We start from the raw sequence: 18,824 nt of genomic DNA, 5'->3' as shown, positions 1-18,824 counted from the left end.
TAGTAGAGCAGAGTGATGCTGCATGCAGTGACAGTAAGGCAGGATGGGGAGGGAAACGACTGGTTAGCTGCGTTTAAGACAGCAGGCACTGAGTGTGAATGAAGTGGGCTAGTAAAATTCAACAATAAGACTGCAGTATTTTTGATATGAGATGAATATGTAATGTATAGTGGTATTTACTGTATAAAGGCCACAAGACATTATACATTATATAACTCTTCATTAAAAATGAAGTAAAAAAACAGTAGTGTGACAACATTTTGTCCCTTGCAAAAGCCAGGGTATAGCTCCTCAAATAACACATAAACCTCAATGTGGTGCTTCAGCTGCATGTCCGCAGCCTTTAACTGGATTCTGACAGGGGATGACTGGAATGTAGTAATTCAGGAGGATTCTGGTTGACATTTGTTGTACGTTGACATAACTCTACAAATTGTGGTATGACATTAGCAATTTTATATACATTAGGAAAAGTACAAATGAGAGTGAGACAGCCAGCGTATGACACCTATGAGCAATGTGAGACTCATCGACTGATATCTAGAAAATAAACTGTGATTCCAAAGAAATGCATCAAAGCACAAAATACTGTTGTAGGAGACTTCACTCTAATGTGGAGAAATGTGCCCCTACAACCTTGCTATTTATATATCTTAACCCAAAGACTGATGTAGCTCATATTATGCGGAATGCCCTGAGATACAATAGCCTCAGATCTACTGTATATAGTGCCAATATTTACATTTCTACTCCTAGTATTTTGAGAAATATAATTATTATCCTAGGAATTTCAGTAAGAACTTTGCATGTATTTTTCTGTTGAGCAATAGTCAAATTGTCAATGTACTGAAAAACATTGAGCAGATGTTAACATGAGCACTTTGTCTATAGTTTGGGACTTTTATCAGCCAGTCATTAAATTTCAACTTGGGGTTGGCAGGGTGGCCTAATGGTTAAGGTGCTTGCCTTATAAGCACACAGTGCAGGGTTTGAGTCTCACAAGGGATAATTGGCTAGGCTTAAAATGGCTCGCAAGGGCAGTTAGCTTAGTACTTCTATGAATCTATTTAGCAATGGTGAATGACTGGGTGTGGCTAATGATGGATTTAACCATGTCTGGTGTGATTTGATCATGAGGATGAATCCTCAGTAATCAAACTAGTAAGCCAGCCATGAATAAAATCAGCATTATTCACACACAGCAGTTAATTTTTTACTATCAAATAATGCCATTTTTTAAAAAAATATTTATCTTTTCAAATGATGGCACTGCAGCTCTAAGATACTGTATGTGCCTTTGGGTGGGGTTGAGGTTTGTCTTCCACTCTTTTGGCACTTGCAAACCCCCCCCCCCCCAAGTAGAGCCAAGAGTATGGCAGCGTTAGCTTTTTTTATTTCTCAACAGGATCTACTATGACTTATTCAATATCTTAATATTGAATTTACTATGGCCATGCCAATTTCTGTGGACAGTCAGTGTTTTTGTTTTTGAATATTAATGTTCTTGCATTATATTATTCACATTAAAAACTGATGCAAATGAGATTAAATGACTGAACTTGAAAATAAATTAGTATTTGGTTTTGAAGCTTGGCTACCTGCATATTGTTTATTTTCTTGAAAATGTTATCATGGGTTCATAGGTAGGTACTAGGCTATTGGCCTGAGGGCCTACATAAGCCTAGCCAACAAGGTACCCTAATGTCAGGCTTCTGCAAATGGAATAATTTCAATCTATAAGCATAACATTTGTTTTTTCAACACGCCGACAAAAGTAGCCAAGACTAATAATTGAATATTTGAATCCAGCAGGGGTCATTGTCTTATATGTATGTCTGGACTAAAGCATAGATGCTGGGCAGACTGCCCTCAACTTATCAGGCGACTGTTGATGAAGTATCTGCTTCTAACCATGCCCTCTTAAGAGGTGAATCTCTATTGCTGTGCTGAGCAAATGAGATTAAAAGTGAATCCATCACTAAATTAAAATCTACAGCTAATACCATATAACATACCAAAACTCATTAAGGGTTTGTGTGAAGGATTTGGGTAGAAAATATACAAGTATCAGCAAACAAAGACTTCATCCTTAATATTTCACCTGTGTAATACAGCACACCTCAGTCAGTTATATATTTAACAGCTTTGTGTTTAAACATTGGGTTAATATGAGTCATCCTTGCTCTCTACCAGTAGAAACTAGCTAATTTGCTGTCAGAAGTGCTTCCAAAATAAATAAGTAATACATATGACAACTGTACCATTAGCCATTAGTTCCTTAATGTAGGTACCTTTTAAGTGAGCTAGTAAACTATCATCATTGTGCCTTTGTATTTAAGCTCTACTGTGTTGCAAGGACATTTTCAAAAACTCTCAATAGCAAAAACCAGTGTTGCTCTATGACATGGGAACTTGCCTGAAAACTTGTCATTATCTTCATGTTACAAGGATATATATTAAAATGCAACTATTAAGAAACTTTAAACAAAAAAAGAAATGATTCCGGTTCCTTGAAATTGTCACTTTCAGCATAGATCAAAATACATTGCTAGAATTTTAAAATAATCAATGGATTATTTATTCACTTTCAGGACAGTGGTGTCTATAGGTACCATTGTTCATTTCCGGGGCTGTCAAAACTGAAATCCTAACAATAGTTAAAACTATAATTGACAATGTTGATTATATGATGGAAAAAGATATGATAAACCATGGTATGTAATTTGCTTGATCAATGTATGTGTCTGAAATTATCAGACTTAACAGAAAATTCTGAGGACATTGTGTGTGTGTGTGTGTGTTTATGTGTGTGTGTGTGTGTGTGTGTGTGTGTGTGTGTGTGTGTGTGTGTGTGTGTGTGTGTGTGTGTGTTGCATTCACCTGCTCTCTCTGTAGCATGCAGAAGCGAGTCCCTCATCATCCATAACCTAAATGTCATCAACCATTGAAACTCACTGTATTTTATTCATTTCTTAGAGACTGGGTGAACTGTACATCAGCACCCTGATTATTAGAGAACGAATGCTCTCCGGCATGATATTAATGTACAACTAATACCCACTGAAAAACAAGTCCGCCAATTCATGTCAGAATATAAAGTTGCTGTGGAGCTCGGACAGAAAACATCTAACAGCCGCCTTTATTTTATGCTCGCTAAGCAGCACTTCTGCTGTTTGGCGAGTGTAAAATGCAAAAAAAAAAAAGAAAAAGAAAAAGTGTGCATATCTGTGTTTATGTCTGTGTGGGTGAGTGTATGTGCATGAGTGAAACCAAGATTGATCGAGCTGTTAGTTTAGACTCGCTAAGCAGTGTTTTTGCTGTTTAGTGAGTGTAAAACTAAATATAACAGAACATGTATGTGTGTGTGTGTGTGTGTGTGTGTGTGTGTGTGTGTGTGTGTGTGTGTGTGTGTGTGTGTGTGTGTGTGTGTGTGTGTATATTTGTGTATGTGTGTTTATGTTTCTGTCATTTGTGTGTGAATCCATCCTTGCGAGCATGAAAGTGAGTTGTGTGGAAGTGATAGAGAAAGTGAAGAGTGAGAACAATCAAACACTGGCAGCAGGAGATTCATGCTCCTCTCACATCCTAGATACAGTTAACTGAATAAAACCTAAAATAAAGGGGGAACAAAGGCTCAAAACAGGAACATATTCCTGTTAACAAATCACAAAAGTGTTACAATAATAGGACTTGTGTTAACATGCATTTTCTGAAGTGCAAGTGTGGGTGCGGGGGCTGTGTGAGAGAGAGAGAGAGAGAGAGAGAGACAGGGAAACTGATGGAACACTGGCAACAGCAGGTAAGAGGTCTCCGTACTCTCAACCTTTTAGCTCAAGAAATCTGCATAAAGTCTAAAATAAAGGGGAACAAAGGTTCAAAAATAGGAACAGATTTTAAATGCTGGGCTTAAAATTAAAAAGTAAGTTAAATAACAAGATTTTTGTTAACATGAATTCTCTGAAGGAAATAAAGTCTGGAAGTCAAATGTATGTCATTATTTAGTGACTTCAATCCCCAATGACTGGCAAGAAACCATTTTAGCAGTAAGGGACCAAAAATAAAGCAAATATCTAGATTTTTTTAGAAATGATATATTTCAGATGTGAAATGCTTCCTCTAATACCATTTTACATGTACTACAGCAGCTTTGAAACATCAGGCAGAGGAAATATTTTACATCAAAAATATATATATAAAAATAATATCGTAATAAAAAAAAAATCTAAAAATAAGTAAGTTAAACACAACAATTTTAGAGAGAGACCATGCTCTAAGTACAATAATGCCCACCAGAGTGTGTGTTAATGTGTTATTAATGCCGTGCAGTGTCATGTCTCATAATGCCCTTGGTTGGACATTAATTACACATTAAAACACACACTTTCAGGCATTATTGCTTGCTTGTCTGATCTGTCCCCAGCCTTAAATGATCATGCTTCAGAGAATTGGACTAATCTTACTCAAGTAAATAAATATGTGTCCTCGTCTAATGCGCACCCTCAAAAAACAATGGCTCACAAAAATTTCCAGTATTACAAAAAATAGGAAATTCACTTTGTGTGCTGACCAATTGTTTAGCAATACATAAGACAGTTAGTGAGTAATGCTTAAGTAGCCAAAATGCAAAACTATTAAGAGATCACTGCACAGGGACTTTCTATTGCCAGAGATGCAGTGACCTCAGGAGTTTTATATTAAAGTATAATATATTGTTACTATGTGTATATATACCTAACTTAAGAAATGGAAACATTTTCCTTTGAGAATCAACATTCTTGATCAAATTCTTATTTAGACTGTTCAGATCTTTCCATCTTTGACATCAAAGCTGAAAGGTCATTGTAACTGACCACCAACAGGATCTTTGGTTTGGCATTGTATGACTTCCTTTTTTTGGTATATCCCCAGATATGAAGATATGGTATCTAATTTTTAAACATTATAGATCACATGAAAATCAAATAGTTCCTTAGTGGATCTTTGATGAAAATGGGTTGGATAGAGAGACAGTGAAATATGCAAAAGACAACAACATGAATGTTGTTCTGATTAATTATTTTTTTCTTTATAGTTGTAAAGAAATGACAGATGACTAGATTCAAAATGCTTTCACACATCACGCTAAATGAATTTGTGTGAAAAGCAGACATGTACAGGGTGCATGGGATTCAGAAACACAGGAGGCACAGCTTCAAAAGGCCACACAGAACTGTTGAGTGTATTAAATGCTAATGGTCATATCATGACATGGTAATGAGCAACATTACTACAATAAGCCTATCAGGGTATACTAATGAGCAAAGCAATATGGCAGAGTGATTCATAAATGTATACATGTGACTCGATGAGTTCTGTATCTGCAGTATATTTGAACTTGGATGCATGTTTTTTATTCAGACTAAGGAAATCCTGAAAGAATGCTAAGGGTTGCTGTAACATAAGTAAATGTATATCTGAAAGAGGCTTGTATAGCTGATGCTTTGTATGACAGTGTGCGACATCATCCCTGGAGGTGCCAGGTCATTTGGCCAAACTTAATGTTTCATTGACTCCACAACACTGACATTGCAGACCAGAACCATGTGGATAGGGACAAATCTATGAAATTGTGGAAAGTGTCAGCCTCTTTGTCAGCCCCATGAGAGTTGGAGAGTACTTGTCCAGTGGATGCTAAGGTATGTGTGGCTTTTCATATATTAGCTACAGGGATCTTTTAGTGGCCTATTGGGTACACAGTGGGGGTATTTCAGGCATATGACAAGAATAAACTCAATCAGTTCCTTGATGTCATGCTTCAGCATGTGGTGGAGCACATGTGGTCCCCTCATACCACAGAGGAGAGAGATGACACCATGAGGGATTTCTGTGATATAACCCATTTCCTTGAGGTACATACACTGTAACCACACTGAAATAAAGGCACCAATTAGTGAACTGGGAAGGAGGTATGAGAAATGTGAAACTTATCATGCCATCAACTCTTAGGTTGTTTGTAATGCATAGATTGTAACCTACAATGTGTTTTGTAGGCCACCCAAGCAGTAAGCATGACTCCCACGTATGGCATATTTGTGATCTGTATCAATGTTTCATGAGAAGCGACTTCCCACAGGAGTACCTAGTTGGCGATACTGGATATGCCTTGAAACCCCAGCTCATGACATCCACAAGAAATCCACAAAATCCACCAGAGCAGGGGTACAACCATGCCAAATCACAGAAAAAAATATTACAGATCATGAGACTGGGCTGCTGAAGGCATGTTTTCACAGTCTGGATCCATCCAGTAGTGCACTGCAGTATGATCATGGCATGTTTATTTTTATTTATTTGGCATTTGTTTACCGGGAAAGTCCGACTGGGCATGAATCACATTTTCAGCGAAGGCCCGGGTAGAGAAGCTCCAACATACATAGTTCAATTAATAAACTACATGATATTATCACATGAAGAGTAGTAACAAATAGTAGAATTGACATACAGGATAAATAAGGTCAGCTCAGACAATCATATAATGAATATTAAACAACAACCATAGGATATTGAACACCTAGTAAAGTACACCAGTGTGTGCAAAAAAAGTCAGTATCTGCATGGTATATAGTATCAAGAAGGCAGTTAGTCCCCTCTTTCATGTTTTCCTTTCCACAATATACATGAATTTGTTCTATTATACTGCTGTTCAGATATCTTTCATTTATATGCAGCAGCATCCTCACCTCAGCACCCCTGTCACTACCTGGTTTCGTCGCATCACCTCCTGTGATTACTATACCACAACTAGCACCTCCATATCCAATAGTGTCCCCAGCTGCTGGACTCAGCTCTGTCCTCCTTGCAGCACAGCTGTCTTTCCTCTGTCCCCTTCTTCACTGTCTCCCACATCCATGATTGTGTCAACACCTCTCCTTGCAATCCTGTCTGTGTTATATGATTGTTTGCCTGCCTCTACCTACACCTCAAGACCCTTTAAGACAGCAAAATAACTTCTATTTTTTGCTGCAACTGTGTGCATCAGACTATGCAGAGCACCACTGAGGCAGGTGCATGACAGATGAGCAGTCATGCACTACTGCTGCTTATACTTCCCCACAGCTGTGCGATACTCCTAAATGCTCCTTCTGCAGTCTGTGCTGCGATCATGGGCAGGATATTTAATCAGGTATTTATCACATAGTAGCTTAGCTGCATTTATTGTTAATGAGCAGTGGTACTCATTGCTCGCTTACAGTAAATAAAGGAGGGCAGCTGCAACCTCGACCATGCTGTTTCTGAAACTCAGGGTAAGGCTTCTGGAAAGCAAAATGCATTGTAAATGCAATAATGGAAACATTATGGTTTTATCAAAATGAATTCACAAGACTAAATGTTGTATTTACTATTAGTCAAGTTTCATTTGGGGTCTATATTAGATAATCGAACTTTCAAAAGTTAGACTGTCATATGGTCGACACCATATGATCAAATTTTTGAAAGTTCAAACCTTTTAACGGAGATCTCCGTACAGCGCAGAATGGAAAGATTTCCCTTTTCTGCACTGTAGTGCAATCTCAGAGTTGGTATATTTAAAGAGTGGTGGGTGTGGGGGTGAAGGGGGGCTTGCCCCCCTGCTTAAAATGTTCAAGTAGGTTATTTGTGTAGTTTATTTTTTTTTTATTAGATTTTCAAATTTTAAATGTTCAATCATATGGTATCGACCATATGAAAGTCGAACTTTTGAAAGTTCGATTATCTAATATAGACCAACCATTTGGCATGTAGTATTTCTCAGCATCTGAGCTTACATTTTGTGTTTTGCATTTGCCACTATTTATTTTTTTTTAGATTTCCTTTACAGATACAGCTATAGCTGCCTGTTTGCCTGATACTGTATGAAGTTCTGTTAAATTTCTTCTAGAATTGCAGATAGTGGGATGATATTAGCTGTGGAAGGCTATCACTTTACACTGAGACTCTTATTTAGGTCGGTTCATCTAATGAAATATTGGATATGGTACAAGAAAATGCTGTTTTCTTGGTTGCAAAGGATTTGAAAAGTTATTAGCAATCCAGGTTAGATGCAAACAGTTGACTAATCATATACCCTTTAGGGAATGAATTCATAAGCCTGGATGATGGATAAGGGGGGAGGGAGAGAGAGAGAGAGGTATTTTGATTAACAGGAAAAAAATATGTCATTTGGTCATTAGTAATAGTCCTTTTTAGGTTAATTACAACAGAGAAATAATTACAAAAAGCCTGTAGTATCTTTTTCATGTGTCTATGTTTGGCTACAGAAAAGGATAAAACTCGAATGGCTAAATTTCAAATGGGACACAGTAAAATGGAAAATTAGTGAACAAAGAGAACATTGAAAATAAATGCATCAAATGGCCATAGTTGGCTAACAACCAGGAAGTAACTCAATGCATAAGGTAAGTAAAGGGGAAACCTTTTAAATTTGCCCATTTCCCCAAAATTGTGTGATCTTGGAGTTGGTATATATATATATATATATATATATATATATATATATATATATATATATATATATAGTTGAGGTTTTGGTTTTGATTGTGTTTGTGATGTTGACCGACTATTGCCAGTCAATGCATTTATTTTCTATTTTCTCGACTTCTCGTTGTTCACTAATTTTCTGTTTCATTGTATCCCATTCAAAATCTAGCTGTTCAAGTTTTATCATTTTCGGTAGCCAAACATAGACCCTCTTTTCATTACTCTAAGTTGTATTTTAAATTCCTACTGCTTACAGATGTACATGATCACCCCCCACAAAATTATTATTATTATTATTATTATTATTATTATTATTATTTTGTAAATTTAAGTGAAGTCTTTTCAGAAGTATATGCCTGAACTTCATCAGCCCTCACCTGAGACTTTTTTGGAGTGAGGGAAACTGGCCTGCATGAATATTTTAGACAGACAGAAGCTTGGGGGGGGGGGTCAAACCACAAACCAGCAGTAAGAAATAATAGTGGTATAACAAAACAAAATGGAAAATCAAGTACAATAGTTATTTCCCTTCAACAAGAAAGTGACTATAACATCTGCACGTGTCTCTGTTTCAACTACTTTTTTAATAAGCATGCCCTGATGTTGCCATACCTTCATTACTGGTAAAATATCCCCTTCTGAAGTTACATGCCTCTGGTACTGTTCTATTTGCATTTCCACATTTGTTATAGTAGAAAGAATCATCTAGATTCACATGAAAGGACAGATGCTTGAATATATACATTACACAAGAGAGACCACTGGTACAAAATACTTACAGTGCAGCAACATATCCAATTCTGAAGACAGCATTAAGGTATGTCATCTTGTAACATGGAATTAAAGTACAAATTAAGTTTGTATGGTTTCCATTGACCCAGCACATGATGTTCCATTTGATGTCTAAAATTAAAAACAAACATCTACATTAATGAATGCACTTACATGATCAGAAATAACCATTGTATTTTGTCATATAATTTAAAATGCAGCTTCAGAGTTTTGTTATGGCATGTTTTTATGAAAACAGAACACATTCTATTTCACCTGTATTAAACAGTATTATGTAGAATTCAAAATAAATAACGTTTAAATGCATTAGGGTATAGTTTGTAAACAGTTAAGTTTGTGAGATATATCCAGTTCAAGTTTATCATAAATGTTCCTGAAATGTTTGTATAGAAATATTTCATGTAAGTAACAGATCATTTAATAATTCAGCGGATCATTCAGCAATGCTCTTATATACTGATAATCAGAATTATAATTGAAATGTGGTTTACACAGATGATTTCTTTGAAACTTTATGCCTAGTATTTAAAATAAATGTGAAGCATATTTTCTCACAGAGTACAGCTTGAATTATGCCAGTAATGAAATCAGCAGTTTTAATATAACCCCTTAACACTGAGAATCAATTCATAATTGCTCCATTACATACTACTATTTTTCAAATAGCATTTAATGTACCCCCCTTTCTTTAAATGGTTTCAACAGCTTATCCCTTTCCATAAGAAAGGTTTCTAAATTAGATGGCATTCTTACCACCCTTACCAGTTGTCCTTTGACCAGGATTTTCTTAAACTGCAAAAGATAGCAACTATTAAAATGAAGGTAGCTGTTGGAGAAAGTAGTCTTTCTGTATATATTAGTTTAGTGAAGAAAAAACTGAAGTGTGGGGTATTGAATATATTCTCCTGTTAGGGAAGGGATTAAGTAGAAACAAAAAGGTTTCACCCAACATTCTAAGTCTAATAATAACAGTGATTTTATTAGCATTAGTGTTATTGAATATAATTCAATATCCAATGCTGCAAAAATATTGTTTCCAAGAGCTAGAATATGCTGAAAGGCAACCCGGAATTATTTTATTAATTAAGTGGTAGACCCCTCTTTGTTTACAAGATGGAGAAATGTATTAAGAATGTATTAGAAGGTGAGCAAAAGCATAGATCTATGCGCAGTTTTTTTGACTACAAGACATGGAAGAATAAACAAAGGTGTGGGTGCTGCAAGCAATGTCCTTACATTTTGAATGGTGATAGGGTGTTTATTGAGAGTGAAACAAGGTCTACCATTTACCATGTCGATGGAAATTGTACATCTAAAAACTTAGTTTATTCACTTATATGCTTTACATATAGAACTTTCTATTTAGGGAAAACTGAGTGAATATTTCACAAAAAGGATTTATGAGCACCATAATGACATAATGAACACAAGCATTAATAATGTTCTCTTTAGACATTCTGTTGTATGCCCCTCCTTTAAAATGTTTTGGTTTGTTATTTTAAAAATTCAGCTGCTGGATTTGAGAGGAGAAGCATGGGAAAATCATATATAAAATAAGGGGTTATTATGGTAATTCAGACTGAATGCTACAACTCTCCCTGGATGAAATGATAACATCTCCTTATTAACGAAGCTGTAGTATATTTATATTAATTTTATTTATATTTGGTATTTATCCATACAATCATAAAATTAAATTAGTAAATGCTATTTATTTGGTGTATATCTCCATTTAATAAATGATGGCTGAATATTCTTGAACATGTTTTAATACTTAATATTTATAGAAATTAAATATTATAAAAACATGGAATAGAATGATTATGACTTGATTCTCAAGGTTAAAGGGTTATATTAGATTATTTTTATGATTTCAAAAACATATTATAATGAATTTTAAATGCATTATGGTTATTTCTTGTAAATTTATAGATATGAACATTATTTATTATTTTTGATAGTCCTTAAGGATGTTTTGAATTATTTCTTTAAAGAAACCTTTGAACTTAAATTTTATTAAGATTTGTATTGCTTTTATTGCTGCCTTTGGACAATGTAAGGGGTATGAGTACTCTTAAGTGAATTACTTTATTGTCTAGGTAGTTCAGATGAAGTCTGAAGATTGACACCAACAAGGATGAAAGAGCTTAACTAACTGGAATAAAAGAAGTATGTTTCCATTATATTTTGTATCTGGATAATTCTTATATCTCAGTGTTTTGTAACGTGGGAGGAATCCGGAGCACCTGGGGGAAACCCACACAAATGCAGGGAGGACATGCAGACTCCACCCAGAAGGTATCCCAGCCAACAATTGAACCAGAGAACCTCTTGCTGTGAGGCAACAATGCAACCACTGCACCACTGCACCATTAATGCTGCAGCGGAAGGAAGTAGTCAGGGCAGGAATGGGCTTATTTACAGAACACTGTGCAGGAAATAAAGGAAATGATAAGGAAAGGGAAGAAGACCAGTGGAAAATCTTGTTACAAGATAGAGGATGGGCCACTGAATTCACAAATGTGACATGCAGGTCCATAAGTTGGAGTTTTGTAGCATTTCCCATACACAGTTTGAAAAGAAGCATGATGAATAAGAAGACCTTGCACTATTTTTCCACCTTATACAGTTTTGCCATTCTGCCTGTAAATCATGCTTACGTTTTTATTAATTTTGCATTGCACAAGGCTGCTTGAGAGGAGACTACACTGGAAAATGCATTAGAGAAAATATGTACTTTATGTAGTTTAGGTGTTTCTTAAGACCAAGACATTCTCATTTTGCTTGCCTGAAATCATGGCTGGTAGTGCAGCAAGCAAGATGCTATTTGCTGAACAAAGTTATACATATTTGTAAGGTATCATTGTTCCATATAGTACTGCAAAAAGTATCAATTCCTGGATCCTTTGTGGTATAAATTGCAGCACTGTGTTCTCCTATGTTCTGCAGTCATAGTCAGAAGTGATTATATGACAATTTCACACTGTGCACAAGAAGAGGACTGCAACTTCTAACTCCAGACATATATGGTACTGGTACATGCAGAAATGTATGACTTAAGACTTAACACATCATTTCTGCTATAGTGTTATGCAGTTATCAGATGTGCCACAGACTGAGGGACATGCAGAGACATATCAAAACTTTCCATGAAAGTTACAAATGCAGGTGCAATCCTTCTATTAACTAAATTGATGCCTAGACAAAATGTAAAGATAATAAGCTTCAATAATAGATTAAATAGTTGGTATCTTTCAAGGAGATCCAATATGTGTCAGCATGGAATGAGATGCTGACAGACTGTCTTGATTCACTAAGAATTGCCTCCATGTCTCATTTAAACACTTCTGCATACTGGTTAAAGCATTTGCTGCATCCCTGTGCTGTTTTAGGCAGAGTCCTGTTGATAGACATTCCAGTGTAACTATCATTCCCCACATCAGATCACATTAGGTGGCTCTCCTCAAATCCAGAAGTCTAAAAAATAAACTTCCTGATCTTGCGTCCCCCTGCATTTGGAAAACAGCAATGTCTGTGTAGTTATTTCCACTGTGCACAAGTTATGTGCTTTTCATGTCTTCAGACCCGGTGACAATTATGGCGGAGTTTCAATATTTGTCAAAGAGTATGTTACCTCCAGACAGATCCGTACGAACCTACACATTTAACTCATTAAACTACAGATCACTCTAAATAGGATTAATTATCAACTAATAGCCTGCTGCAAAACCACATTCTCTGTCCCTGATGACCATGAACATTTCCTCAGTACTCTTAATGCTTTTCCTATCAGTAACAGTTTCAGCAATTTGGGTAACTTTCATTACCCTTCAATAAACTTGCATTCTTGAACTTATTCTTACAAACAGTTCTTCTTTGTGCATCACTCCTTTGATTTCTACTTACACAGCCTAATCTGACCAAAAACCTTTGACCTGATCTTTAAAACTTTGAAATGCCCCTACAGCAAGCCCCACTGAGTTTAAGAACTAGAAACGTGTCAACCATAACCTAAATGATGATTAAATACCAACATTTATTTACAAATTAACTATCCTTGACCATGAGAAAACAGAACCCAGTTAGATAAATGTGTAGTGCTGCCACTCCTTCTCAGAACAAAGTATCACAAAACTTCAAAAATAAACCACACTGGTGGCCTACCAACATAAGTAAACATATAAAAGAAAGAAACTTATTAAATTGCATAGCAGATCCAAAATCTGTCTTCTGAAGGAAAATATCAAAAGCATTAGGAAAAACCTGAAAATGATCCCATGAACTCATGCACAATGATCATAAATAATTCTTTAGCTTTTTCAGAAAACATACAAACAATACCAAATATTGCTCTGAAAATATTTATAATGACACCTCCTATTCTGACTTTTTTTAAATTTCTAATACCGTGACTGTAATAGACCCCATTTCTAAGTCAAAGTATAATCAAATTAAATTTAAAGTATAATTAAAGTTCATAAAATTAGTATTGTTTCAGTCTTTGATGTTAGCTAAAAGGGCTCTTTGCAGCACCCCTCAATGTGCCCAGTAATGACTCCTTCTGCAATTCATACGGAGTTACATATATTGGTAACATATCTAAGTACGACTGTGAATTATTTTTATAAGACCTGTTGTTCCTACTACTTTTGGAACTGTTTGGGTTTCCTTCTTCCACATTGCCCTCATTTCTGCCTGCAAATCCTGGTATTTTATGACTTTGAGCATCTCTGTATGTAAGACACTGTGGTCACTGGGTGAAGCCATTTCAATGATCAATGCTACTTTTGTCTTCTTTTCACGGACTACTATATCTGTTTTTCTCACATCTATTTTCTAAACTGCTGGTAATGAGCGATCCCTTGTGATATAAACATAATTTCCTATAATGGTTTGTGTATTATGTTTCCAGTGCTTTTCATTTACTTCAATATTATAATGTTTGCATAATCCCAATGCAACAGTCTTGCCACATTATTATGCCTTTTAGTATATAGTCCTTCTGTCATTATTATATCACAACCATCAACAAGATGTAAACTCTTTTCAATTCTGCTTTACAAAAGCTACATTTGACTGTTTCTCTCACATGTTCAAAGGACTTTGTAAAACATTGTGTATGTAGTCCACTATCTTGGGTCATGATTCTATATTACCAAATTGAAATCTAACATAATCGACAACCAGAATATTGACAAATAAACATCAAATGTTAAGTAAGCTGAAACGCGTAAAACCCGAAGTGTAAAATGTCGAATTGTCATAGCTTGCCAACAACACGTCTTGGGTTGCTAGTGAAAAATTAAAGTAAATTAATGAACCCTTAATCACCTAACGTGAATTACAAATAATGTAATATACAGAAAAGGACCACTAGTGCAATATATTAGGAATTAAACAAAAGAAAGTTTACATATCCCAAAAAAAGTATGTGGTGTATTTGATGCGTTTTGTATGCAGAGTAAATACCGTTACAATTTCAATGGCATAGCAATTGTGGTCACGAAATCATAAATCCCTCTTGTTTAATATTGTATTGAATACATAAAATGTGCGTTTATAACTTTTTAAAATTATTTTAAAGTGTACGATATTTTAGTTATTTTGTTTCTGTATTATTTGCGGGCTTGTTGCAAAAGAGAGTAAAATCCCATGAGTGGAAGAGCTCCCTGGTCAGCCTCAGTAAGAAGCTGAGATCCCTTATAAGATCCTCCAAAGCTAGCTACGAAAACAAAATCGCCAATGACTCTAAAGACAACCACAAATCATTCTATAGCTATGTCAAGAATCTAGATGGCAACACCCAGATCTGCTCTGAGTTACAGCAAAAAGGCGTGAAAATTACAGAACCAACCGATATTGCCAACATCCTGGCAGATCGGTTCAGTGCTAACTTTAACCCCCTCTCACCCCCTAAAGGGCCCATATCTATAGGGGAAGAATGCAGAGTCCCTGTAATCACAACTACGCAGGTAAAAGCTGCACTCTCTAAAGCCAAAAACACAACATCCATGGGACCGGACAGCATCCCAGGCTGCGTTTTACATGAACTTCAGAATGAACTGGCTCCCCACTTAAGCACCATGTTCAATAATAGCCTCACATCAGGCTTTGTGCCCAATGAATGGCGCACAGCAACAGTTATCCTACTCCACAAAGGGGGAGCCACCACTGATCCCAGGAACTATCAACCTATTAGCCTGATGAGCCTGGTCTGCAAGGCCATGGAACTCATAAACAAAGACATTGGTAACCTCTAAACTCTGGATCCCACCCAGTTCGGGTTTGTGAAAGGCAGATCATGCCTCCTAAACCTGATTGACTTCTTTGAGGCAGTCACCAAAGCCGTGGATGAGGGCAAGGTGGTTCACACAGCCTATCTTGACCTTGCCAAGGCTTTCGACACCATCCCCCATTCTGGAATTATAGCTAAACTCACTAAACTAGGTATAAATCCCTACGTCACAAGATGGGCTACCAACTGGCTCACTGACAGAACCCACACTGTAAAAGTTGCAGACTCCAAATCTGACCTCAAGGCAGTGACAAGTGACGTGCCACAGGGTTCCATCCTGGGACCTCTCCTGTTTGGTATCTACTTCTCTGAAGTACAGGTTAACACAGAAGGCCTCTGGCTGATGAAGTTCTCAGATGACTGCAAACTAGGAGCCATAGTCAAGTCCCCAAATGATGTGGACATCCTACAGAAGGGCATCACTGAGATAGATGCCTGGTGTCAAAGCCATGGCCTCAAGCTCAATGCCAAAAAGTGCAGTGTCATCCCCTTTGGTAAAAACTCTGTATCCATGAACTACCACATAGGCAGCAATCTACTTAACACCGAATGCGTGATAAGAGACCTTGGGACCAAGGTGGACAGTAGTCTCTCCTTTGATAGTCACATCGCCACAGTAGTCAGGAAGTCCTTCTATGTGGCACACCTCATCATAAAAGGGTTCTCATCCAGGAAAGAAGAGGTCATTGTTCCCCTCTGCTCATCACTCATTAGACCCATTATAAAGTACAATGCCCCTTTTGGAATGTACCTCACAAGACATCTGCAGTAGCTGGAAAGGCCACAGAAGTACCTCACAAAGAGGATTACTGGCCTCAAACAAATGCCCTACACTGACCGTCTCAAAAAACTCTAGCTTTACTCCATAGCATATCGCCTACTCTGAGGTGATCTCTGCCTAACATATAAAGCTATGTCAAACCCAGAGCTGTTAGACATGCTACACCTAAAGAAATCCCAGTCCCTCCAAGCTACATGCTCTAGGGACCTAAACCTTGTCACCACAATAAACAGGACATGCTGGAGGGATAGATTCCTGTCCCAGAGACTTCCCATACTCTGGAACAAGCTATCCATCTATGTCAAGCCAAGTTCTTCATTAGCACTCTTCAAGAAAAATCTTGATGAGTGGATGGGAAATAGGAAATACACCCCTAGGATCACTTCTGTGTCTCTGCTGGACAGTGGCACAGGAAAATAACTTTCTTGGGTGGAGTAAGCTATGGTACCTTGCTGGCTAGGATTATGTAGGCCCTTGGGCCGATAGCCTAGTACCTACCTATGAACCTATGAACTTGTCTGCAATGATGATGTGACATAATACGTAAGTGAATCAGAGTTTGGCCAACTATGATACTTCAATATTTTCCTTTTCGTACTTTAGCAGTTTTGAAGTTATAGCACTTTGACGTTTAGTTGTCGAGATTGTCATTGTCGATTATTTAAAATGTTGATTTGGTAATTAAGAGCCTTGGGCCACCAATATTAACCTTTTATCTTTTGGTTTGAATTCACTTTTCCTTAATCATTCCTTTTTTATCCTGATCAATATGAGATTGTTCCAATAGTTTTCTCTTCATGCAACTATATTTGTGCATTTCCACATTTCTTACCTTCTCATTTCTGGTTTGATTTCCATTGCCGTTTGATACAGATATGCTTCTGCTAAACTAAGCAGGAAAGTCATCTTAGACTATTGGGTCTTGTGAGGTCAGAAAATATGCATGCAGTCCTATGATTGCATATCTACACATGTAATCAATTCCAAGGAGGCACATCTTAGGCACATCATAGTAATGTTACACATGTAATCAATTCCAAGGAGGCACATCTTTCCTTCAGAACTGGGAATATGTAGTTTTGGTATACACTGTTTTTTGCATGAAGCATCCTTATGGTTTTACTGTCCAACTGATTAAACACCTTTTGGGACCAGTAAATTGCTCCAAAACTGTAAGTTAAAACAGGAAGAGCAAATTGATTTATACCTTGAACTTTGTTCATAAATGTCAACATTGTTTTCAGTATTAATTTTAGTCTTCAGAAATATTCCTTACCAATTTTTATTCACATTTGTTCATGTTTTATTGTTGATCCTTCATCACTTCCCAAATATTTATATGCTCCCTCTTTCTCAAGTTCTTTTATACCACATTCCTGTCCCAAACTGATGTTTTCCTGGTGCTGCAGTTTTCCTGCTTTAAAGGTTGCTTTTGCACATTTATCAAGACCAAATTACATTCTTATATCATCTGAAAAAGTTTTGATAACTTGCAGCTGTGCTTTCAGTTCCTCATCTGATGAGCTATATAGTTTTAAATCATTGACAAAGAGAAGATGAGAAGTCTTTACACTTTGTTGTTTTCTAGGAGCCAAATTACATCCATGACCTAAGCTGTTAAGTAGACAGCTTAATGGGTTAAGGGCAAGACAGACTAGCAGTGGTGACAGAGAGTCACACTGGAATATCCCCCTTTGAATTTTTATCCCTGGGATAATAATTTGTCCTTTATCATGGCTTAATTGCAAAGTGGTCTGTCACTATTTCATGGTCACTGTAATGTCGTTGATCACTGTAGGGTGATCAACTACATTTTTAAGCACTCTTTTATCCATGAATGTGGGATACTATCAAATGATTTCTTGTAGTCAATCCATGTCATACTTAGATTCGTCCCCTTTTTACAGTTCTCCAATATGACTTTAACAACAAATGATCTTTTGTTCCATATGACTTTTTTATTGCCCTTTTGTTCTACTACCATAACTGAGTTTTCTTCTAAATGACTTTAAACTCTGTCGGCATCAGTTCCTGTGTATAGTTTATACATCATCGGAAGGCAAGTTATTGGTCTGTAATTTTCAGGGTAGCTTGCAGGTTCACTCTTAAGTAGGAGCATTGTTTTTCCTGTTGTTAGCCAGGTTGGTGTCTGTTCAGGGTGTGCATATAAATAGTCCTTACTCATGGCTAAATCTTCGTGCAAAGATGTTCAATACTTTTACCCAAAAGTTAGGTACTGCATCTCGGCCTGGGGTTTTCCAGTTAAAAGCTTTTCTTAACTTTGTTTCAATCTCTCTGCCTGTTACTTCATCCCATTTCAAATCCTGTACCTTTAAACTTTTTATTCTTTCTTTTACTTCTTCTATCCATTTAGCATATTTGTTATGTTCCACAGGATCTTCATAGATATTTCTCCAAAATGTCTTCCTTCTTTTCTGGCGGTCTTTCAATTCCTTTTAC

General features: G+C 36.6%; 1 protein-coding gene across 3 annotated transcripts in view; it reads right to left on the bottom strand.

The window, feature by feature from the left end:
• LEPR (leptin receptor) overlaps nucleotides 1-18,824 on the bottom strand; it is a 1,381,011-nt gene that overhangs the window by 560,017 nt on the left and 802,170 nt on the right. For all 3 annotated transcript variants that reach the window (XM_044085570.1, XM_044085571.1, XM_044085569.1), the window contains exon 4: nucleotides 9,276-9,399. In XM_044085570.1, coding sequence (XP_043941505.1) covers nucleotides 9,276-9,399 — 124 coding nt within the window. The remainder of the gene's footprint in view (nucleotides 1-9,275; nucleotides 9,400-18,824) is intronic.

Source organism: Protopterus annectens, chromosome 10.part0, assembly GCF_019279795.1.
Source record: "Protopterus annectens isolate FY-2018-M chromosome 10.part0, PAN1.0, whole genome shotgun sequence".
NCBI classification, from domain to species: domain Eukaryota; kingdom Metazoa; phylum Chordata; order Ceratodontiformes; family Protopteridae; genus Protopterus; species Protopterus annectens.
This window is presented reverse-complemented; position numbering and strand designations above follow the sequence as displayed.